Raw genomic sequence first — 26,663 nt, forward strand, 5'->3', positions numbered from 1 at the left:
GTGGGGGTTAAATCAAATAATATTTTCAAAAAAACAACTAACACTTATTTTAAACAAAACAAAAATGTTAACAATATAATCGATAATCAAACATAGTTATCATATTATTTGGTACCCATATAGCCACATGGACACATGGTAAATTATTATAATTAAGTTACTTGCATAAATTAAATTTATTAACAATAAAATATTTCGGGGGGTTTGAACCCCTAAAACCCCCCTCATATACGGTCTTGGTTATTTATGTATTATGAATTTATGGCCAATTTTAAATTTTATTTTTAAAAAATAATAAATTTAAAATGTATTTGTGATCTTATAACAAATCAAATTAATTCTTCATAATTGCTATCCCTTATACATTTTAAAGCCTCTTCCCATATATTTCGATTTCAAAATATTCCAAATTTAAAGGTTCACATAAAATATTTACAAAATGAGCCTCTGAGATATATTATACTTTCCAATGAGAATAACTCCCGGCCTTGATAATTGTTTGTTTTCATATGTTATTTTGTTTTTTTTTCATTTTATTGTATTATTATTTTTGTTTATGATTATTAACTTGAATGTCTTACTATACTATAATCTACATCAGACTACATTATTACTCGCACTCTCATTCTAATGCTATGTGTAAAAAAAGGTAAGGCCGTATATTTTATAATAAATAAATAGATAACTCATAAACTACTTATTAATAATTTTTTAGTTGAATGGCGATAGACCAAAATATTTTTCCCATTTCTATGCCATAAATCGTTAAAATACATGTATTAACGATTATGTAATGGTTTATCCCAATTTTTTGTGTCATCATAATTTATAGGTAACCTATTAGACGTGGTGGTATACCATGCAATAATATTCAGCTCAATAACAACCGCGCCCGATTGCCCGCATCGTGAATCATTTGCCTTTGGTACAAGGGCGCCCATATGGCAAGGTTACCTAACCTCCCGTGCAAGGGAAGGGCATGTCCCCCCCCTAGAAAATGTTGAAAAATTGTTTACACAAGATCTACAATGAGTGAAGATAGACTTGATGGATTATACATGATTAGCGTACATAGGGAAAAATTGATGATAAAACGAATGAATACATGGAACAAATAATAAATATATTTGATGTTAAATAAAGAAATTTACAATTTTTATTTGTAAATTAATATTTTAATAAATTTATATTATTAATTAAATGAAAATTCAATGAATAACTTTTATGGTTAATTAGTTAAATAATTATTAGGTATTTCATAATTTTCCAGTTTGATATACAAAAATAATATCGGATGACTACTTAACTAGAGATTTAAAAACTGAAAAACGTATATTAAAAGAAAAAAAACAAAGTTTTAGATGCATACATTTGTACATCACAAAATCAAAAAAAATTAACTCAACAAAATCAAAAATTACGCCAAGAAAATTTAAGTCTATGCAAAAAGTTGAAAGAAAATACATGTATATTTGATATTTTATTTATGACCTTGAACATTTTTATAAATATTACCTTAATGGACTTATCCTTTTGATTTTATAGATAATCCGAAGGATATACAAGTATCAATAGATAAACTAAAGAACTTACAAGAAGTATTAGATGAAACAAAGAGAATAGAAAAAGAACTTAATGAACGTCATACTTTATGGTACCGGACTAAACACTATTGGAAATGAATAACTTCAAAAGATTGCGCAAAATTCGTGAACAAATCGTTAAAAACCTCATGTTAAAAAAATGTATCATCGAAATGGGACCACAAATACGAATAAGAACAGGCATAAACAAAGAATCAAAGAATAATTCCTGCATTAAGTAATTTATTCATAAATTATAGGTAATCTAATTTTTATGTTTTAAAAGAAATAATTTTTGTCTATAAACAAATTTCGTTGTATCCTTACTAAGGTCTGGGAAATGAAAACGAAATCGACGATTAAAATGGTGGTATCCCTTACTTCAAAATCTAATTTACACTGTTTTACTCCATTTTCTGAATTGCCACGTAATGTTTAAGTCTTAAAAACAATAATTTATTTAAAATTTTTAAAAGTAGTACTTACATCAGTCCTTGTAAGTAAAATAATTAGAAAGCTATATTTATAATTGCTTTGTGTATATTTGATTTAAGATAACTAAATAATTTTAATATTTAAATAAAATAAAATTCTACAAATTAAACTTATCCATTTATAATTGATATTAATGATATTGTATATTGACATTTGAATAAAGTACCTTCATTTTAATATTTTCTGTTCAGGGAAATAAATTCGAAAATTGTAACATTCCAATAGGTTAGGCAACTTATAATGTCATTCCTAATGTTATTTCATTCCTGTTATGTTTATAAAAATTATTTACTATTTGCCACCAACCACACCACCCTATACCTATACTTGTACATGCATACAAATAAATTCGAAAATTGTAACCCTCCAATAATTTTAAAATTTTTTAGCTTATAATTTCATTATTATGTTTCAATTTATTAACTCCTTTTAATATTTTTAAGATAATTATCTTTATTTTATTTAAAAAAATGAAGGTGTGGAGAATAGTTATCTCATTCGAGTCATGTTTATAAAAATTGTCTATGTTTAATATTAAATATAAACATTACCTCACGTTACACTTTATTTACCATTTTCTGTTTTTGAAGTATTGTAATACATGAAATTAAATATTAATAATATGTTACATTAATTATATTATCATATATATGTTTAAGTATTAAAACTGTAGAATGTATTATATGTAAATATTAAAAACAATAAAACTTGTTTTATCATTGTGTACCTCGATAAAGCAATTTTAAAATAACCTTTTAAGAATTTTGCTCATACAGGCTATGTGAGCGACTAATTTATAAATTTTCACGCTGTTATTCGTGATCATTTGAAGAACGGTGAAAACTGTGCAAACTGTGCCAGGTAATTTCTGATGTTCAATATACTGCGCCATTGCTATCATAGATTTAATTTTCATATTAGAAATATTAATATTTATTTTAAAGTATTTTTCGAAGTAAAGTACTTCTCGATGGCTCCGGCCACTCGTATTTGGTCTGACGGGTGTAATTTGTACCAAAATTGACTCTAATTATTTACAACATGTGTAATTTCCACAAAAATTTTTAAACTGCGTTTGTAATTTGCATCATCTCAGGTAGTAAGAAATAGGAAATGTAATTTGACCAGTTCACCGTAATTAATTTTCTGCTAGTTTTTACGGGCTATAGCCTCCAGAAACTGTTGGCGTTCTTTTTATTAATATCACAACATTTTTACTGTAAAGTTTTGTTTTAAATATCTCTCATTGTATTAGCTGTGAAAAATGTTTATGAACGATAATGCAATTCATGCAAGTATAATACTACAATAATCTAATCAGTTCAAAAATACCTTTAATTTATATTTATTTGCTACTTTAATAATTATTTGGTCACAACTCGAACCAACAGCAAAGCTTCACAAGTTAAAATAGCGATTTTATTTCTGATATGAGCTGGTGGTATTTTACCTACCTACTTAGTGTATAAATTGTTACCGTTTGTTACTTAACTTGCAATTTAAAAACAATGAACTTTTACGACACCAATAATTAGTTCACCTGTAATTTTACGTGGTATGAATACATTATTCTTTCAATGGCATCATTCCGCGATTATATATAATATATATTAGGTATATTAAATATAACTATATTTTTCAAAATCGATAAAACTTTGATAGAACATGGCAAATACATATTTTTGTGAACAGGGAATTAATTAGTAAAAGTCTTCTTTAAAAAGGTAAAAAGAACCTCTATTGGCCGTTTCATATCACTGCAATACAATAAACGTTTAAATATTTTCAGCATTTATGAATATTATATTTATATCGTATAAGTACCTATAAAGATTTTGTTAGCACCTATATGAATATAATTAATTTTAAGGACGATACTTATTATTATAAGTGATATTACTAAAATATGAATAATTTGATCACTATGAAAATACACCGACTTAATATTTTATATAATTATTGACGGTTTCATGCAATAAAGTAATATATGTATGTTAAGTAAATTAAATTATATCTATATCCCAAACCACTAAATTTAATCATTTTAATAAACTACTTAGAAATACTTTATGATAATACTTAGACATGTTTTGTTTAATCAGTACCTATCTATTTCAGACCTTCTATTCCCGGGGGGAGGGGGATCGTAAATTTTCAAAGGGGTACATGTGTGGTTATTGAAATAAAAAAAAGAAAATCATTAGATAAAAAGACTAAATACACTATCATGTTGTGGTTTATTTTATTTTATTGTTAGTTGACGAAGTAACGTCTTACATTTTTCCATGGGGTAAGCGTTTTTTTTCCGAGGGAGTAATACCTCTCCCGGAAATAAACATTGTGTTTAATCATAATGTTTATAAATTAAAACTTAATTCTTGACGTGTAGAAGGTACATGATGATCTAAATAATTTAAACGTTAAATTATATATCCATTAATGCAAATTAATATTATTTTCGGTAAAATGTACAAGCTTTTTACCATACTTACGAATTTTTTCAATTGATTCAAAAATTTATTGATTTGCAAATATTCTAAAAACTAATTTGTTAAATATTGACATCATTTTTTGAATCGATCGGTCAAAGTCGGTGGACTGTGTGTAGAAGATCCACGGTACGTAATTCTTTTTTAACTTAAAATATTTTAATGCCTTATTCATTAATTCTTCAAATCAATTCATAATTATTTTTAATTAATTTTCAAAATCTAATATTTTAAAAATCAATCAGAAAAAATCGAAAGACCAACAGTCATATACTACTGAGCCCTAGAAATATCTTCAGTTACATTTTGTAAACGTGAACTAAAAATGGGATAAAATGCTGAGAGTCGATTGGAGTAATTATATTTATCTTAGGGTATGTGTATAAAGGTTAGAAAATAATCAAAATAAAAAAATTGGTGGTCCCAGATGAAAGTTTATTTGTGTAGAAATATTAAGCTGGACGTATTCTATCATAGCAATGAAATTTTGGTGGAATATTATGTCGGCAGTCAGGAAACCAAAGCATGTTTTAAAAGAGTGTACCTGATCGATTGAAGAAAATATTGTTACCTAATACCTATAATACAAAAATATATAAGACCAGGCTCAATAATTATGTTGGATTGTTGGAAAGCTTAAAATAATTTTTAGCAAACGGGATTCCAATATAAAATTGTTGACTTCCTACACCTATAATTTTGTTGATCCGAACACCGGAAACACACCCAAAACATCGAGATTGCATGGTTCTACTATATGGGGAAATAAAAAACGTTATGGAACTGAAAGAAATTTTCTGGAATCGTATTTGACAAAACTTATATGGAAAACACGTCTCGGGAAACGAGATGAATTTGAAAACAAAATAAAAAAAAATTAAGGAAAACCCAGTAATATTACTTAAATACGGTTTTCTTATTTTGATATAGTTGAAAACGAATGACCGTTAAATAACTTTTACATATTAAATTATTATAGTTTATATCTACACACAATGATATTTTCAAATACAATGTTTTTAGCAAAAATTAATTAAACCTACTATATTGTATATATTACTAGTAGAAAATAAATTACTTTACTCAATAGCAACATAAAAAACAACACAAAATATATTTGTTGGTTTAAGATGATGAACAATCCCAACTCAGAATGGTTTTCACATACATTGATTTCAAATTAACATATCCTTTAGTGCTCCATTGACACTTTATCATACAACAGAGCAGTAACCATTTGCCCACTTAATTTATTATTTTTTTTTTCTGTAGAAATCAGAATGGACATTACAGGTAAAAGTCACTTTAATAGAAAATAAAAATTTCTTTTTAAAAGCCAAACAGTGTCTTTTTTTAATGATATTATTTAAATGCGATATCTGTAGATTTATAAGTTTTTTTTTTTATAAACTATGAAATTAGTATTATAACATTTTTTTTTTTTTCATATTTAAAAAATAATATTACAAATCTGCAACATCTCTACAAGCTTTAGAAAAATTATACTTATAAATACAAAAATATAAAATATAAAAAAATTGTACTTCTTATTTTATTACTTTGAAGTGTTGCATACAATTAAAACTATGTTTACATTATAAAAATTCTCATTGTTTATATTTAATCAATAACAAAATGTTATGGAATGCATACAAAATTTTAATTTTTTTTAAATTTTTTTATATATAATTGAATAACTGCTTATAGTAATTCTATAATACTAATATTCTATTTTTTAAGATATTTATTGACAATTTCATTCAAAAACCATTCTTCGGAAAACTGAAGGTGATTACCAGGAACTGACAAAAAATGTAATCTCTCGCTTTCTTCTAATACTTTTAAACCCAGTCGATCCTACAAAACACAGAAACAAACTAACTATTAATATAAATTTGATACACAATTTATAGACAGATAGGTAAACATTATAGATTACCTAAGATCACCATTTTCATAAATGTCATCACTCATCAGATATATAAATTATTTTTATCATCGAAAAATTAAAATTAAAAACTTCTTCAAATTGTCATTTTATATTTAGTATTTTTTAATGAAATTGCAAAAAAATAATCTTAAAAATTCCATTACTATACTTTTTAACTTTTCATAGTTAATATAAATAATTTTTCATAGTTATTAAATATTTAAATAGGAGATGGAAAACTAGAATAGATAATTTAAGATAATTTTGAAAAAATAATAATTTTAACAATTAACATTGTTAAGATACTGATATGATACACAAGCTGACATTTTTTGGGTTTAACAACAGTTTAAATATGATTAAAATAATTACTTACTGTAAGGTAAAGTACAGATTGTTCAAGTGGCAAAATTTCTTTATCTTGACCTGGTGAATAAAATGCAAACCATTCACTTTCTTTTGGAATAACCATTGTATCATTTGTAAACATCACCAAAATAAAGTTTTTTAATTTAAGTAAATTTTCTCGATAATTTGTATTAATAAAACGTTCATTGTTAATATCTGCTAAAAAATTGCTACCCTTTATGTAATCTAATTCTTTAATTGGATCATGCCAATATTCTGCTTGAACTAATAAATCTTGTACCCATCTGAAAAATAATACAATATATAATAATTTGATAATAACAATTTAAATATTTAACAATAAAAAATACCAATTAACAATAGTTATTAATTATAATATTTTATTTTTCAAGATTTTGGTTAAAGAAATAGCATGGGTATAATTTGAAAAAAATTTAAGTGTTAATCTATTTTTTAAATACAAAAAAAAAAAAAAAATGTATTAATAAGGTAGTAATTTAGTATGTCATAGAAGTATTTAGTAATAATAAGAAATCATTTTTTTTTTTAAATAACAATAATTTAAGTTCATTAAAATGATTTCATAGTATTAATTTAATTACTTTGCATAAGCTTCTTTGTTCAAAACTAATCTTATATATTCACACCATTTATGACTAGAATAAATACATCTTGGCATACCAAAAACTCCTTGATGTTGACCGCCCATAGATATAAGATTTAACATTGGAGGATAAGGACATCTTTGTGCAACTGCTCTTCTAAAAAACAATAATACATAAATTACAATGATCTTTGCTTTTATATTCTATATATTTTGATTTTACAAAAATTGGGCTCCTTGTGAAAATCCAATCGCATTATAACCATTGGTCAACTTTTGATCTGTAGATATTTGTTTGCAAGCATCTTCAACTTGGAGGTTGATATTCATGAAAAAACTGTTCTTTACGTCCTATATAATCATAAAATTTAAAACAAAAATACGCATATAAGAACTACTGAAATATTAAAGATCATACTGTTTTCATAGATCTATGGCACCAAATTAAATCTTAATTGATACAGTAAAAATTTAAGATTATATTATACCCAATATCTCAAATCAACCCAGCATGTAAATTTCCAGTATAATATAATAAATAGTAATAAACATATTAAAATGTATAATTGAGTAATTATAAATAAACATATTAATAAAATATATAAATTCATTAAATTAAAATAATTACATATATATTCCACCTAACTTTTTTCATTTTTGTTAGTTTTTCTAACATAAAATGTGCATATTAATTAATGATATATTTACATATTTTACAAAAGACCTGTTCAAAAGATTTTCCGATTTGTATTGACTTCACATACGAATCTATTCCCAAGTTCTTCTGTAATACCTTAATAATTCTTCCAAGACTTAATGGATTACAGCAACTATCACCTAAAATTGAAATATTCTTTAGTCTTTTTACACGAAATTGATAAAAATAAGTAGAAATTCTTACACATCATAAAACAATACCCAAAGGCAGTTTAACTAGACAAAATGTCAAATTTCCTGGTAACCTGGCCCAACTTGAAATATTTAAAAAAAAAAATTGTATGCATATTATATTTAAAAAATCAGTTATTAAATTATTTGTAATATGAATAATTAATAAATAAGCTTATTTATAATTAAATAACAACCTAGATGTAATATATATATATATATATTGTAAGTATACTGCATACAATTATAAAGGACTATAGTACACTTTAAAAAATAAAAATATTATCACACATAATATACTTAGAACTAATTTAGAATTACAATCTTTTATTTGTAATTTATGTAATATTTGTTTACAGCAAAAATAAATAAATAAATAACAATAACCAAGCAAAGCAATTTTTTAAGTTAAAATTTCTAGGGCTCTCTTAAAAAATAAATATATTATCCTAGTCCACCCGAGGAAATACTTATTTAAATGACCTAATAATTATTAATTAAAATGTATATAAATTGACTAGAATCTATAAAATTCTATTCTTAAATACAATTAAGTATCTACTAGTACATTTAAAAAGTTTTGAAAAATAGAAAACCCAACAAATAAGCGTAAATAAATGATACCATGTAATTAAAATTTAAATGATTAGGTATAAGTGTATAACAATAACATATTATATGAAAATATAATTATTTATTTAGCTTACCCATTCCGTGCCATAATACGACTGGGGGTGAACCAGCATTAATTTGATTTGCATAAATCAAAATTGTTAAAGAAATGGAAATAAAATTGTGTGAAAAAAATCCAATTCGATACATAGTCTTAAACATACTATTAAAAAGTTAACTAAAATCAATCGAAAGATTTCAGTAAAAAATAAAAAATAATTTGTCAGAAGCCTTCTTAACAAACAATAATTTTATTCATAAAATATACAACACAAAAAAAAACATGATGAACAATTTTAAAAGATATAGACTCAGATTATTAATAATTAGGCAGGTAACAAATTTTTGGAATATTTCAAACAAAAACCTCAACGTTTTATGTTATCAATATTCAATATAGCAACTTGCAAGGCCATGCCCATGACGATTGATGATATTCTGATTTCTAATCTACTAGGCATTCTGGCAAGTAATATACATGATAATATAATATCTATTTCCACAACGCACGTCGTAATAATAATATTATGGTAAACATGTTATCATCATTTATCACTAAGAGAATGTCTCGGGATGATAATCGACGGGTTACCGTGAAATGCGACCGTGGTGGAACATTGGAACTTCTTCATTATCAGCGAACCGTTTTTGTTTTCCGTTTTTTTTTTTTTCGTGGATGATTCATGTTTTGATTGTAATGAGAAATTTTAATTCGTATTCATATTTTTCCTATGCTCTTAAATTTTTCCCATTTTTTATGTATGATTTTGTGTATGTTTTTATTGTACAGTGTTTGTGTCTGCTGTTAAACGATATCGTTTGAAAATATTCCACCTCGCTGGTCGTCTCGTAACTCTTGTTCCGGTCAAAATTACACTGTCAATCTACAATACCAGATGATTTTTCCATAGATGTCACATTAAGACTACTCACGAACTGTAATTATTTCACCCTGGACGTCCGTAATCATTATGGCTAAAGAATATGATCATTTGTTTAAGCTGTTAATCATCGGAGACAGTGGTGAGCACTCGTAACGTTTCCAAATGCACTATTTTCTAAGCAATTACATTTGTTAAATCTATACATGTGTCTAATAATTTTAATACTATATATGTATTGTCTAAAGGTGTTGGCAAAAGTTCATTGCTTGTTCGTTTTGCTGATAACACATTCTCTGGTAGCTATATAACAACTATAGGCGTCGACTTCAAAATCAGAACAGTCATTGTTGACGGAGAAAAAGTTAAATTACAGATATGGGACACTGCAGGTCAAGAAAGATTTAGAACAATTACTTCAACGTAAAAAATTGCTTATTTTATATTATGTTTATTTGAATTTATGTGTATATAGGTAGCTAATGTTACATTTTTACAAATATTCTATTTCAGGTATTATAGAGGTACACATGGTGTGATAGTTGTATACGATGTTAGCAATGGGGACTCATTTGCAAATGTCAAACGGTGGTTACACGAGATTGACCAAAATTGTGAAGTTGTCAATAGGATATTAGGTAAATATTATGCTTTGTTTACATTAATTATTAATTTGATGGCTATTATCAAAATGTATTTTTATTGCTGTACATAGAAATATTTCTTATTCTTTCTATAGAATAATGATATATTTTATTAACTTAAATAATAATAATCATTAACTATTTCATTGTTTTTTTATTGTTTACTTAATATGTTTTCAATCCAAAACCCTTAAATTTTAATTTAAATAACCAGAACTGACATATAAGTTAATATTACAAACCAAAACACTGTTCTAGTACATTTTGATTCATTTCAAGCATTGGTTATACCTTAGTATTACAAATGTCAATTATGATTTGTTCTATATTCGAGCCCTTTATTATAAGAAAAATATCAATCATTTTTATAAATTTTCTAATAATCGATATATTTTAAACAGTTAAAATGTTAAATTAATTTGAATTTTCTTTCAACTATTCCTATAACTAATTTTTCTTTTTTAGTTGGAAACAAAAACGATGCTCCAGATCGAAAAGTAGTGTTAACAGAAGATGCTCAAAGATTTGCTGATCAAATGGGCATTCAATTATATGAAACTAGCGCCAAAGACAACATAAATGTTGAACAGGTAACAAGCACAATTCAATTATTTAGTATATTTTGTTAATTAATAAATAATTAAATAAACTAAATCTGATATAGTGAAAAAATCTATATTTTCTCATGGTATATCTATATAATATTTATTATTTATCTATTTACTTTCTAAAATATTTGTATAAAAGTAATCATTATCTAATTAGTAAAATCTTAATTTTTAATTAATATTATATGAATATATAGTATAATTATTATTTCTTAAAATATTAAACTAATTGTGTAACATTTATTTATGACTAAATACTTAAACGCTTAAACTTTAAGGCAAATGATTAATTTAGTTTCCTATAATCTTTATATTTCTTATTAACTTTCTCTTGTTTCCCCTTAAAAGTCAAGTGTCACTTTTCATTTATTCCTGTATTATCTACTTTCCATTTTCTACTCTCCTTTCTAAAATTTAATTTTAAATTTCAATAAAGTTGATATCAACATTTATTAATATAAAAATATAAATAGTGTAATAATTAATTCTTCAAAATTAAATTGTTATCAATGTTTTAATTTTAATTTTTTAATTAAAAAGAAAAAATTAAATGTTAGGTATATGCAATAATATAAATTATATACTTTCAAGAAATACTGATTCTATTATAAATAAAAAATAATTATAATAATTTATTATTAAAATAGTAATAGATAATATTATAACAGTATTAGTACATACAGTAAATAATCTATCTGAATGTGTTTAAAATAAATTTATAATGAATATTCATTAAAAATATTATGTTATGAAGACACCACACCCAATTACTATTTTTAAAATTGAAGTCTTCATTTTATTTTAATTAATTAATGTGTATAGTTATTACTAAAATGTTATGCTATTCTAAAATTACTATTTAATAATTTATCTTCAAATGAACCGATTATATTTTAACTTCTATAAATATATTATAGATGTTCATGTCGATTACTAAACAAGTATTGCGGAACAAAAAGGAAACCAAGGAACGTCAGGCGCATCAGAACAATGATGTTGTGACTTTAAGAAAAGGTCACTCAAAAGGAGCAAAAAGAAAATGTTGTTAATTTCAGTTGTTGATGTAAGTGTTTTCAATTTTAAGCTATAATTATTATTTTTTTCTTTTCAATTTTTGTTACCACATACACATTATTTTATTATGTGAATACACAAAGCTCAAAAGTTTTTATTTCACGTTTATAAACATTAATAACAAAATAAAACCATATTTTAGTTTCTAATTTTGTCTCTACCTTTTTAATAATTTTCGGTATATTAAATCATTGAATACTGCTTGATCATAATCATATTGTTTGTGTTCAGTATATGTATTTCATTAAAATAATTTTCAATTTTTTTTTTATAATATCAACACAAATAAAATATATTTATGTCTTGCCTTTAGAATATTTATGACTTTTAAGAACTTGCATCGTTATAAAGTATAAATGTGATATACTAAATTAATTTAAATATATTTTACATTCTGATTAAAATATTCAAAATGCATTTTATGTAAATTATTAACTGAATCAAATACCATAATTCAAATATTGAATATAGTTATCAAGAATTGTAATATTTTATTATTTATTACAATATTGTTTTAAAGAATATTCTTAGGGAAAAAATGTATTGTATACAATATAATTTTGTTTATACTTGTGAAAAATAATCATTTCGTAATTAAACAAATTAATTTGAATTGTGCATTATGATTATTTATAAAAACTAACTATAATATTTAAATTAGTAAAAAAACATAAGCTTTTATATACATATATATATATTAAAATTATACTATTTTTATTTAAAATTAAAATTAAAAAAATATCAATATTTACTATTATAAATTAAAATAAAATTTATATATTTATAATTACAATATTATTTTTAATCGAAACATTCAACTTATTGTATTTATATTATTTATTAATTATGAGCATCCTATAAGAGCTTACTAATTTAAAGTAGTAAGGGGTGATGTACATTCCAACATTTTAATTTAGTAAATCTGTTTATAGAACTTTATCCTATATTATAATATGATAAAAAAATTTATAATTTTATCATACTAATTCAACTATAGAAATCTCTGACTATTAAAAAGTATTAATATTGAGTCTCATACTAATCCTATAATTTATAGGTATTTCTACTGATAAGAAAAAGAAAAAAATAATAATTAAATATTCTAAACAGGGCCTTACATGCAGTAATGAGATATTAACTTTGTCCGTCTACCTACATACAGATCTTGGTATAATATTATAGTTCAAATCATTATTATATAAGTTAAAACAAATAATGTTAACCTAATAATTTATATTCAAAAAATAATGTTTATACTTTACAATAATGTATTAAAATATCTGAGAAATTTGTTATCGTCGTAGGAAAAAATAAATGTTTACTTTGAAACTCATTTAAGTCTTATTTGGTATATATAAAAATATAACTTATAGACATATGTTCAATATTTATTTTAACATTTATAAGTTATACAATGTTTTTTCTATTCATTTATATTGTAAGAAAAACAGCAATGTAGGAAATAATGTCTGAAATATATTATCATATAATGTAATACTATTTATTCATTTTAAAGTTAAATTTATGTCGACCAATTATTTATCTTTTGAAAAATGATGGACCCTTTTATAATTGTATTATATACTTATTGTCTTCCATTATTTTTTATTTGTAAATATCCAGTTTAAGTATTTAATTTTTAATTAAACCTATAATTTAATAGATGGCCTATGATGTTTCATTTCATTGAACAAACATGTCTAATTTATTTAACTATCTTATTTAGATAGTAAACACATTTAAATAATGTGTTAACTAAGTAGTGTTGATGCGCTATATATACCTAATATAATCATAAATGGTATGTTATAATAATATATATTTATGCACATATTTGATCATTAATCTATATAGTTTATTAAAAATAAAATGGTGTTACATTTAAAAATAATTATTATAAATACATGGTATAGTTAACTCAGTTATAAACTAAACAAATTTTTAAAAATAAAAGAATTATATTACATTTGATGAGTGTCATATTTATGTCATTAATATTTATAAGTTTTAGTTGTTAAACACATACTATTGATTAATTATGTAGGTATTCCACTCATTTGGTTGAAAATATCATATTCTAGTGATTAAATTAAAGTTTTGGATTTTTTAGTAAAATTTCTACTTGTATAAATAAAACAGTTGATTATTCATTTTAAGTATGTTTTCTTATATATCTATAACACAAATTATGATAACTGGATGGCCTTACTTCGTGTACATGTTTACATCCATTATTCTATTAAATGTTTTAAGTATAAAATAGAAATATTTGAAAATTCTTTATTTTAAAAATTAACTATTCATTTCATATTATTAAAAAATACCAATGAAACTAATTTGTAAATTTTAAATATCAACTTGCATTTAATAAATAATAAACTGTAATTGTGATGTATTTAAATCTTTATAGTGTACTAGTTAATTTCAATCATTGAAAATGTATTTTTGTCAAAAGGAACTAAGAAACTAAACAATTATGTTTAATAAAATTAATTACTTTGATACATGATAACATAATGAAGTATAGACTTATTCTTATTACTATACATTAAGTTAATGAGTATTTCATACATTTAAAAAACAAATACTGTTGTATATTTATATAACAATTATTCGTTGGTTTTGTACCGCACAACAAGTGCTAAAATAAATAAAATTCCATTATAAACCTTCATTCTAAAAACAATCATCACCAGTAAATAATGTTAATTAATTAATCTGACATTATTGATATAAAATAATAAAACAACTGTTCAATGAAAGCAATGAAACTTATTTTGATATTAATTCTCATAAATATTTTTATTTGATTTAATGAGAATTCTTTAAGAGGACACCATAACTGCATTTGTTGCTTCCATCATACAATAGTATTACATTACAAATATATGTTCAATAATTAAAGTTTAACTTTTTTGTAACAGTTGTTATAATAATAAGTAATATTTAAATTGTCATATTATTAAATTTAAAGTTGAGAACACTGTCTGTGTTTGAACATTGATTTTTCACAATATTTTAATTTTTAAATTGCAATATTTTATATATTCATAACTTAATTAAAAAGTATGCATTGATGTTACTTTTGTTTCATATCAACCAATAGGTCATCATTTCACTTTAATATTTAAGCAACATAGCTGAACCCAAAATGAAGTATGTGAATTTACTATAAAAATATAATATTGCTCACTTGTAAAATGAAAACAAAATATAAGCGTGGCTTCCTCTTACTTAGATTATTAATACTCAATTTATTTCAACATCTTGACAATTATATTTTAATATCAATAGCTATGTATCCATTAGAAGAATAAAAAACTGTTAAATTTTAAAATAAAATGGTTCTTGGTACATAGTTTTACTTCAATAACTACTACAGTAAATTATATATGATATTATATAAGTAAACTAATGGTATTACATAAATATTGTATACAATGTATTGTACTCAAAAAATATATACATAATTATTTATTTATTATATTATCAAACCATGAACTGTAAATTGTTTTCTTTATAATATGTTTGTTTTTGGTATGGACATTTTGTGTATAATTTAAATTGATTGTAATGAATTTAAATCAATTTTGATAATAAATTAAAACAAATTTCTGTTTACAAATTTATTAAACAGATTGTTTTCCTTGGTAAATAAATATGTAGTAAATTCATTAATAAAAGAAAATCAGAGTTAGATTAATATATTAAAAAAATGACAGTTTTTAAGTTAAAAAGTGTTACATAATAAATATTAAATTTTAAAAGTTGAACCCAGGGGTTACCCTTGCCTGCAGCATACAATTAAGATTACTTAATCGTTGTTAACAAGAAAAGAAAGAAAAATAGATTACAATTAATTGATCAATCATTCACTAATGCAATGCACACAATTATAAATACCTGTTAAAATAAATAGATTTTTTTTTTATACTTACTTGCTGTCATAATAAAATATATTAATAAATCAACAAAAATGGATGTGATATACATTTATAGATAATAATATAGTACCTACAGTCCAAGGAGTAGCCAGTAGCCACACACGTTTATTTTATTGTCGTCTGTCACTAAGACGTGATGGATCTCAAGGTCTTATTTAATCTGCACAATAATAAGACAAGTAATGTATATAATATATGTACTTATTCCCGTCTCCTAGTATCATCATTATTGTCACCATTAATGTTCGTTAGTCTTATTAATTTATCTCATACTCGCTTTTCACACTTTTTGGTAGCATATATTATACGTATATTTACATAAATAACGCATGCACGCGGCACGAGTGCACGACATATGCACCGTGTGTACATAATACATACTATGATACAAATATACAATTATTATTATGTAAGTACTCTGGAGTTGCATACGATAATAATGTTATGTTATAATAGGTAACGCATAAATAATGAATCCAGGCACGTGTGTGCATTATAGTGGTTGAGCGTAAACTTAATAATTGGTAATTGAACGTGATTAACGCAATTTGTATCTCGGGGCTAAAAAGTATAAATACACGACGTGAGAATCTGCGGACTACGGAACATCGGTTATGAAAAGCAAATCGGCGGCGCTCGTAACAATAATGATTAGCGGATGGACGCCGAGTGCATAATATTTTATATTACCGATACCAAGTACGCCGCAGGATCGACCTACTTGTCATTGCCGGATGTAGATCAGTCAATAAATATCTACCTAACATGAGCGCCTGAGAATTTACTAAAATTTAGTTAAAATTGTTCATAGTAACTATACTTATGATTTATGAAGGTATTCAATTTGACATATAAATATATTGTAATCGTGACATTATCATAATATATATATTGTATTATTGTGCAGTATTGTTGTGTGATGCCGAAAAAAAATATTTGGGCCTCGATACGTTTTCATCGTTAACCGACTCGTCTCATACCGGAAAGTATAATCATTGTATAGGTATTCAATAAAAAATTAAAAATTAAACTGTTTTTAAACCAATATTCAAGATTAAAGAAACATAATTATTAAAAACATTGTAATATTTATAATATTATGAAGACGTGTGTTTGTTCGAATTTAAATGTACCCCCCTCCCCATTTTAAAATTCGACTTAATATCCATCTATAAATCTAAGTTACGAATCGATTTGGTACCTATGTGACGGAATGTTAAATTTAGACATTTCTATCCGTAGATTTAAAGTTTTTATAAATCGCGCGTGACATCGTCGGTAGTACAATTAACAAAATATAACATCTAAAAGTAGAATGTGATGTATATTCCGTAAAATTGCCACAATAAATATAAACAAATCTTTAGTAGACTCAATATATTATATTTATTTTCGGTTGGTACTTCACTACTTAGTTTTCCAATAGGCAATATTATAATTTATAGATGTTGATAAATAGTTGTGTTACTACTTGTTTCTTTAATAGTTGTTTAGAACGTGTTGTACCTATATATAGTTGTAGTATGTATTATTTTAATGGCTGGTACAGTGATACGATAAGTACCTACTACTATTCTGAGAAGAACCTGCTATTATGAACGATGTTCCATCTCGAATTTAAAAAATACGAAAAATAATTAGTGAACGTATAATTAGACATTTATTATATTTATCGTTTATTGGACTATAATGGATCATAAATTCATAATCATAACATATTAGAACATAAAATACGATCTTATAAAAATATACATATTACTCGTATAGTCGTATATCTTATAGCTTTGTTCATACAATTCTTGTTTTTATTTTATTGTAAGTACTTATTTTGTTTTTTCGAAAGTATTATGAATACCAATGAAAAATTTAAAAAAAATTCTGTCACGTGATAAATAAAATTTAATATATAACCTCAGTCTTCAATGTCTTCTCAAAAAAAAAAAAACAATTTTTGTATTTGTTCAATAAATTACACTGGCCATCACTCATCTCATAATCTGCGAGTTAATACTGTTTTGAGTGTTCAAGCTTGGGATGTTTAACGGATCCCGGTACATTTTGGTGCGTAAAGCTCAGTGATAGAAAATATTATGTTATATTTTAGAATTCAAGGACCGTTGTTTGATATGGAATTTGGAACGTAAAGTCTACAGACGGAACGCAATGTGCGATAATCGTGATGCGTATAATACGCAATCTAACTTTAACTGTGTTGTATACCTACCTACACGCTGGTTTTATATCTATAACAGCCGTGAAACCCTATGATAACATCGCAATGTGAACCGTGGAGTGTGCATAATAGCGTAATTCAATTTTGAAAAAAAAAATTATTATTATTACCTATTATTATTTATTATGATTATTATTACTATTTCGAACCAATCCCGCGATTTCAGGTTGTGCGCAGCGCTCTGCATATTTTTGTGATACGATGTGTTTAATTTTAATTAAAAGTTAAAACTCATCATAAAGGCAGCCCCATTCGTCAGGACTTAAATACATGTATGTATATCATTAAATAAAAAATAATAATAATAACGATGAAAAAATATGTATGGTACCTATACCTCTCTCCAAAGACGTTAGTTTCATTTATAAAATTTATTATACAATATAAATGCGTATAATAATATAAGTATATAATATATATGTATGTAGAAGTATGCGTAATTTGATTTTACTCGATGGTATTCAAAATATTCTACAAAGTCATAGGAGTCGTATTAAAAGACCTGTGCAAGGACTAGGTTTATGTGGAGAAAGGATTTGATAGACTATTTGATATGATGTCAAGGGTTATAATATAAAGAATCTTATGTATAGGTATAAAGTGGTTTTACAAAAATGTCGAAAACCGTTTAAAAAAAAATTACAGTACCTATATTATATACATACATACATGCGTGGATTACTTTTCTGCGATAATTTGTTGTTAATGGCTACTTCGTGATGTACATAAAATGCACGTTACAACAAAATGAACTTGGGAATGTTAAAACTTGTTATAATAATGCTCATAGGTTATTCGCGTTCCATAAACCTATGTTTTGTGCTATTCATCATTACGAGTATATTATTATGTATTTTCATGTTTCTATAATTTTTAACCGTTTTTGCTGTGCAAGAAAACCTGAATAATTAAAAATACATTTATTTACAATGATAATATGTGTATGATATTATTAATCGTGAATTCAGATTTATAGATCTATCAGGTTATGACAACTCAACTATTCGCTAAAACCAGACGAGTTTTTTTTTTTTTAACACACTGTGTATCTATATAACAATTGATTCTACGTCATTTGGTCCGGTAAATAATTATATCCGGCGACAATTTTATTGATCTGCGATAGTTGATCAGACTTGATCTGATTCAAAAAGAACTCGTATCAAAAATATCCGGCTAAAAAAAACGTCCGGTAATAAAAAATTGATAATTATTAGTTATTTATAAAGGTACCACTATTTGTAATTATTTCATAATTATGTGTTACCAAATTCATGAAATCAGCAATCAAAATTTGTCGATTTCGTGAATTTGGTAGCCAAGTTGCCAATTTCATGTTTTCAGCAATAGCGTTGCTGATTTCATGAAATCGGCAGTTTCATAAATTCGGCTTAACGTATACAGCGTTATAAGTTATAATTAGTCGCATACCTACCGCAGTATCAATGTTGTGTTTTAAATATAATTTTTACGATTGAATAACTTAGATTGAAATACAACGAATAGTGTTAAAATATACCGAAGAAACAAGAAAATAATTTAAAAAATATTCAATTTACTTCTTTTCAATAAAAAAAATTGTTTTAACATATTGATTATTCAATGGAAAAATCATTAGAGTTACATCTAATCGATTTTGAACGTGTTTTTTATCATAATTTAACATAGAGTCGGTAGATACTTATATATAATTACTGATTAATTCAATGTTCAACTATTCGATGCAAAAACTATTGGATGAGTATCTCCACTATTCCAATATAGTCAGGTTAGATGTGTTTTAGATAGAATTATGGAATTATTAGAATTCATTTATAAACGCAAATGGTAATAAGTACTATAAGACATTAGTGGCTAATGCTATATATATGTTACGGTCAATGACGAAAATAATGATATTTACGTTAAAGCCCGGCCAATGTCGAAAATTACCTTGTACAATCTAAATTTACGTAAATGACCGGTAATTTACGTAAATGGCGATACATAATGGTTAATGTTGTAAACATGGGTATTTTTTTATTATTTACGTCAATTCCCAACTTCTGTTGGACGTTGTTGTAAATTATATATTTTTATACATTTATAACATACGGGTCACTGTTAAGTGTCAGTTATCTATCTACACACGTTAGGTACTACGTTAGTATGTATTATTTATATATATATCATCGATAATCAGCGATAGCCGATAGTTACTCGAGCAAACCATAATAATATTAATTATTATTTTGATTGGTCTACCAAATGATGAAATAAATTCATTAAAAACAGAAGAAGATATAGAGAAATTGTTTAATCAAACGCAAGAAACTGGATTACAAGATTCAGCACAAAATATTGAAGAAGTTGTTTCACCAATTGCAGAGCAGCAAGAAAATATGATAGATACAGGCATGGGCGCCCATTGGGGGGGGGCAAGACAGGGCACTTGCCCCCCCCCCTGGAAAAAAATTTTATGAACTTGTAGCTGAATAAATATTACCACAATATTATATTATATATTATACCTTATTACCGAGGAAAATTATTTGTTGAAATCACTTTTAAGATATGAAATAAGTATAAAAATATACTCATTGTTATCGTATATTAACATCATAGATAGGTCGTAGTCTGTAGTTCGTATAGGTAGGTATACCTATATGTAAAATTATTTATCGCAGATAATTTGTGGTAAATCCATAAAGAATAAAGATCACAATATAGGTACTACAAATATTTTATCAGACAACATTAACTGCATTTTAGTTGTCCAATTTCTGTGTGACATTATATTTAGTGCTGACTGCTGAGTGTCATTAGTGATTATTATTTTTTAAATTCAATTTTTACTATGGATATTCGATCGTTTTTAATAAAAAAAAAATCTGATGAAGATAATGCATCTGCTGTGCTTGAGCCACACACATCGACAAGTGTTTCTGCTCAAGTAAATTCAAACCCGGAATGTTCTACGTCAATAAATACGGTACCTACATCAACAATTAATTATACGCCAAATGATTGTGAGTCATATCCAGATTTAGGACTTTATATTAATAAATCAAATTTATCAGATGAACTTAAATATAAATTACTAACAAAACCATATGTTCCTTCTGATAATTATGATTTTAAGAATGACAGTATTGCACAAAAAAGGAATTTTAAAATAGAATGGCTCAAACAATATCGATGGTTAGTTTATTCTAGACATTTAAAAGGCGGCTTATGCAAACATTGTGTTGTTTTTCGTCCTGTCGTTAAAAGAGGATTATTAGGAGCGTTCATTGTAAGTGAATTTACCAAGTATAAAGATTTTCATTTTCACGCAAAAAAACATATGCAATCTGAATGGCATAGGGATTCGGTTTCTCAATCAACAGATTTTTTAAAAATTATGTCCAACAAAGAAAAAAGTGTTATAGATCAATTAAATACTGCTCAACACTCTCAAATTGAACAAAATAGAAAAAAGCTAGTCCCTATTTTGTCATCAATAATATTTTGTGCGACACATGATCTAGCAATTAGAGGCAAATTGAGCTGTAGTGGAAATTTTCATGATCTTTTAAAGTTTCGTGTTGAATCTGGAGATAGTGTTCTGTCTGAGCATTTATCAACATGTCATAGTAAAGCTAAATATACCTCACACCGCATTCAAAATGAATTAATTTTATTAAGTGGAAATGTATTATGTGATCAAATTGTTCGAGAAGTAAATAGTAGCCTAAGTTTTTCACTGTTAGCCGACGAAACTTCCGATATTGCTGGCATTGAACAACTTTCGATTGGTGTTCGTTATGTTGATAGTTCAAAAACTATAAGAGAGGAATTTATAGGATTTAGTGCACTACAAACATTAGATGCAGTTGGTATAGCTACTTCTATATTGACTTCTGTTGAAAAATACGGTTTGGATATGAATAAACTTGTTGGCTTGGGTTTTGACGGGTGTTCAGTAATGGCTGGAAAAGAAAATGGAGTTCAGAAAATAATTTGTGATAAATATTCTAAAGCAACATTTTTCCACTGTGCTTCGCATAGACTCAATCTCGTTGTAAATGATTTGAATGCAGTGACAGAAATACAAAATACTGTAGGAGTAATTAAAGAGGTTATTAATTTTTTTCGTGAAAGTGTACTTCGTCGAAAATTGGCTACAAATATACCACTTTTGTGTGATACTCGTTGGTCTGCGAAATATAAATCTATTCGCATTTTTGCTGAAAACTTTATTAATATTAAGTCAGTTTTAGAAAAACTATCTCATAATAATGACTCAGATTTTAAAGTTAACACCACTACTCGCACAAAAGCACACCAACTATCATGTGCGACATCAACATCACAATTTATCATATCTTTAAATATTATATCCAAATACTCAGCTCAATTAGAACCAGTTACAAATAAATTGCAGGGAAAATCTATTGATTTATACTCTGTCCAAAATCATATTCAAGATTTATTAACTATATTTAATAATAATAGAGAACAATCAGATATCGTTTTTAATGATATTTTTAATAATTCCATATTTATGGCAGAAAAAATTGGCGCAGAAATTAAAATTCCACGTATTACATCCAAACAAAAAAATAGATCAAATTACGAAACTGATTCTGCTGAACACTATTACAGACTTTCTATTTTTATTCCGTACTTAGATTCACTAATATCATCTCTTTCACGACGATTTTCAAGTACAAATAAAATAGCATTCTCAATAAGTCTACTGCATCCTACAAATATTAAAAAGTACACCATTAATGATTTCAAAGAAAAAATTAAGCTGATTAGTGATCATTATGAAATTGAAAATATGATAGAGGAATCTAATATTTGGTATCAGTATTGGATTGATAAAAATTTGATTGACTCCCAGTGTGATGAAATTTCGTTTGTTGATTTATTGGCTCATTGCGAATATTATCCTGCTATTTTTCAAATACTTAATATTTTTATATCACTGCCTCCGACAACGTGCACGATAGAAAGATCGTTCAGTACATTAAGACGAGTAAAAACGTGGCTTCGCTCGACTACAGGAGAAGATCGTTTAAATGGGTTGTGTATGATGAGCCTTCATCGTGAAAGAGTTAACGCAAACAAGGATAATTTCATTCAGGATGTCATTAATATGTTTGGAATAAAACGAAGAAATTTACAGTTTTTATTTACTGATACCGAATAATATACTGAATTATATTTTTTAATTTATATTTTTTATAATCTTATATAACGTACATGTATACATTTATATGTAAAAAATAACATTAAATCTTTATTATCTTACATTCGAAAATTTTTTTATTTTGACCCCCCCTAAAATGTTACCTATGGGCGCCCATGGATACAGGTAAATTAATATTATATATTACATTTTATAAAAATAATATATTAAATATAATATATTATTAGTAATAAAAAAATAAATATAAATAAATATTATAATTTAACAATAATAATAATAATTATTAATAAGATTAAATAATAAATATTAATCAGTGTAGTCTGTTATTAATTAAATTAATGTGTATTTTTTATTTACATAATTGACCAACAGTCAATGGTTAATAACGTTAAGATTCGGTCATTGAGGTAAAATTGTTTTATTTTATTTTGTAATTTACAACAATAACCTATTATCTTAGATACTGACGTTATTACCCGGTAGTTAACGAAAATAACCTAGCGAATTGGCTTCTAACGTTAATGACCGGTTAATGACGTAAATATTCAATTTTCATCATTGACCGTAACATATACATATTAAAAGAGATGAAGATAACTTCACATTTGGGCCATGCTCCACCAAAATCTCGAGTTTAATTTAGATTCTATCACACTAATAATTAATAACCAGTCAATTTTTTTTTATTTTTACGAGTCGTTTAGGCTTTTTTCTTTTAAAACCAATTCATTTCATATTTCTCGTGCGTGAGCTAAATCTAAATTTCCGTTCCAATCGGGTTTTAACTTCTCCAAGTTTTTCTTAACAACATCAAGCTATCTTTATGTTGGTCTTCCCCTTGGTCTTTTCCGAACTATTTGATTTACCATAACCATCTTTAATCTTTACAAGGGAATCATCAGCTGCCCATGCATGGCCGGCCCACGCAAGTCTTTAACTCTTTACAAATTGCACTATATCCTCTTTTGTGAATCGATATGAGAGAAATTAAATTATCAACATAATAATAATTTGTAATTGTTATTAAAATCATTGTCATCACCTCGAAATATTATTTTATAACCAATGCCTAAAGACTACAACTTTAATGATGGTTGTCGTTCGCGCATTGTCTGTTAGTTTTTTACCTGTACGCCAAAAATATCGTTTACACATTATATATCAACATATCGAAAATTGAAGAGTATAAATAATTTTTTTTTTTAATATATGAGATGTGTATAACATCTCATTATATTAGATGAACTTTTGATATCAAATTCTGATTGAACTTAAAAATTCGACAATATTATAATTCAAATAATATAATAAGTATATATTATATTAATTAAAAAATAAATTAACTTATTCAATTAAAGTTTAAATAACAACCATAATTACATAAACATATTGCAATAAAAATGTATGATTTAGTCATGATTATGAATCACCAGTACACTCCAATTTTTTAATTTTTTCGTAATATACGTTAAATGTTTATATTTATAATTATAACTACCTAGACAATATTTAAAAAATGAATATTAAAAGCGTAAAATATTAACTACTAAGCTGATTTTTTAATTTTATTATTATTAAAGATAAAATTTACAATCCATTTACATAAATATATAAGCAATTTAATTAGTATAAATACCTATAGATAATATGATAAAATTGTAACCAGATGTGAATAAGTGGCAACACAAGTAAAAAGGCTTCTATATTGACACTACTCTCAATATAAACTAATAATAAGGTTAGATATAATAAATTATATTATTTTTATTTTTTTTTATGTTGTTTTTATTTCCATAAAAGCATTGAAATCGGGTGGAAGACATTACTTGATCTATTCACCATTATTAGATTCAATTATAGATTTATTTATATGAAGATTTAGATTTTTATATGAAATCATAAATTTCAATAGAAATTCACCATAGTTTCTCTATGAGAGTAGTTAGTAGCGCTATCAAAGGATTAATAGTTACTTGGAAATTGTAATGAAAGAGCGCTATTTGGTTAACAAGATATATCTGGGTTTGGAAATGTAGTAGGAACATCGGTTTGGTATGGGAAATCATTTGTTATTGCTTGGATTCATAATTTTAAAGGTGGATATTTTTTTATTGAGAGCAGTGTTAACATTAATAGATTTGACATTTGCATCAATATGATTAAAGGTATTGTGATTTAAGTTTATCTTCTTAGGTAAGTCAAAACAAACCTTGTAATTAGCCAGATGGTCTCCGCTATCAAGTGCGCATTTGACAAGGGAATCAACTAGTTTTTTACTACTATCTAAGGTGTGAAAATCTACGACATGAGTATTGCAGACATCCAGAAGGCCGCTGACCACAGGTTAAGAATTTCTGCTGTCGATCATTTGTAAAATTACATAAAATATTCCCAAGGGTGGAAGGTTTTTTAATTATTTCCATAATTAATTGATAAAATCTTCTAATTAGTGATTACCTACTACTCTGAGTTCTCTATTTCGTTTATGTTGTTATAAATGGAAAGCAGCTTTGTAGGATTAGATATTTTTAAGAACAGGACGGCATTATTCTGCAGCAGAGCTATAATAGATATATTACAATATATATAGCACTAGTAGAGCTTTTATACCATTTGTGGAACTTTTGCATAAGAATGGTTCTCAGCTGAAATTTTGTAAACAATTTTCACTTTTGATTGGTATTCCCATAATCTCTTCCAGTTCTATTATTAAGCGTGCTGATGTGCAAATTATACACATTTTGACGTTAGGTAAACGGGCAATGCGTTTCTATATGCGTAATCTAAAAATTGAACGATACGCAACTGTCTTACGATTCACACCAAAATTAACAATATAATAATGCATAAACGATTTATAACTCTATATTATATCACATCATGATTTTTTTTTTTAATTTTAGTATATGCGCTCGATGATCCGAAAAAAATCCTCTATAATATCTTGTATACAGTCATATTGCTACGTAGTATTATTTCTGTTCAGTATTCACTTAACTCGATTTTTTAAATTGTCTCGTTTTGAAATGAATTTAGTTATTAGTTATAAGTAAATCTGTATATTATTGTA

General features: G+C 25.5%; 3 protein-coding genes across 5 annotated transcripts; 2 read left to right on the plus strand and 1 right to left on the minus strand.

The window, feature by feature from the left end:
* Positions 1–6,251: 6,251 nt before the first annotated feature.
* Positions 6,252–9,265, minus strand: LOC112593406 (palmitoyl-protein thioesterase 1). 2 transcript variants are annotated; one of them, XM_025337791.1, is made up of 7 exons: positions 9,066–9,265; positions 8,372–8,441; positions 8,195–8,307; positions 7,694–7,821; positions 7,469–7,627; positions 6,874–7,150; positions 6,252–6,424 (listed from the first exon to the last, which is right to left on the minus strand). In XM_025337791.1, exons 2-7 carry the CDS (start codon positions 8,376–8,378, stop codon positions 6,296–6,298), a joined length of 813 nt encoding a protein of 270 aa, XP_025193576.1. In that variant the 5' UTR covers positions 8,379–8,441; positions 9,066–9,265; the 3' UTR covers positions 6,252–6,295. The 2 variants fall into 2 exon arrangements, with proteins under 2 accessions (XP_025193576.1, XP_025193575.1); XM_025337790.1 differs by lacking the exon at positions 8,372–8,441.
* Positions 9,266–9,641: 376 nt separating this feature from the next.
* Positions 9,642–13,477, plus strand: LOC112593403 (ras-related protein Rab-35). Of its 2 annotated transcripts, XM_025337787.1 has the most exons (7): positions 9,642–9,724; positions 9,821–10,053; positions 10,160–10,334; positions 10,425–10,549; positions 11,021–11,145; positions 12,081–12,226; positions 13,348–13,477. In XM_025337787.1, exons 2-6 carry the CDS (start codon positions 10,002–10,004, stop codon positions 12,210–12,212), a joined length of 609 nt encoding a protein of 202 aa, XP_025193572.1. In that variant the 5' UTR covers positions 9,642–9,724; positions 9,821–10,001; the 3' UTR covers positions 12,213–12,226; positions 13,348–13,477. The 2 variants fall into 2 exon arrangements, with proteins under 2 accessions (XP_025193572.1, XP_025193570.1); XM_025337785.1 differs by lacking the exon at positions 9,642–9,724 and having other exon boundaries at positions 9,762–10,053; positions 13,295–13,477.
* A 7,773-nt stretch (positions 13,478–21,250) lies between these two features.
* On the plus strand, positions 21,251–25,967 carry LOC112593416 (zinc finger MYM-type protein 1-like). Its single transcript, XM_025337804.1, has 3 exons — positions 21,251–21,346; positions 21,536–23,471; positions 25,882–25,967. Exons 1-3 carry the CDS (start codon positions 21,251–21,253, stop codon positions 25,965–25,967), a joined length of 2,118 nt encoding a protein of 705 aa, XP_025193589.1.
* Positions 25,968–26,663: the final 696 nt, after the last annotated feature.

This window comes from Melanaphis sacchari, unplaced genomic scaffold (genome assembly GCF_002803265.2).
Source record: "Melanaphis sacchari strain LSU unplaced genomic scaffold, SCAv2.0 Contig202_pilon_pilon, whole genome shotgun sequence".
Lineage (NCBI taxonomy): Eukaryota > Metazoa > Arthropoda > Insecta > Hemiptera > Aphididae > Melanaphis > Melanaphis sacchari.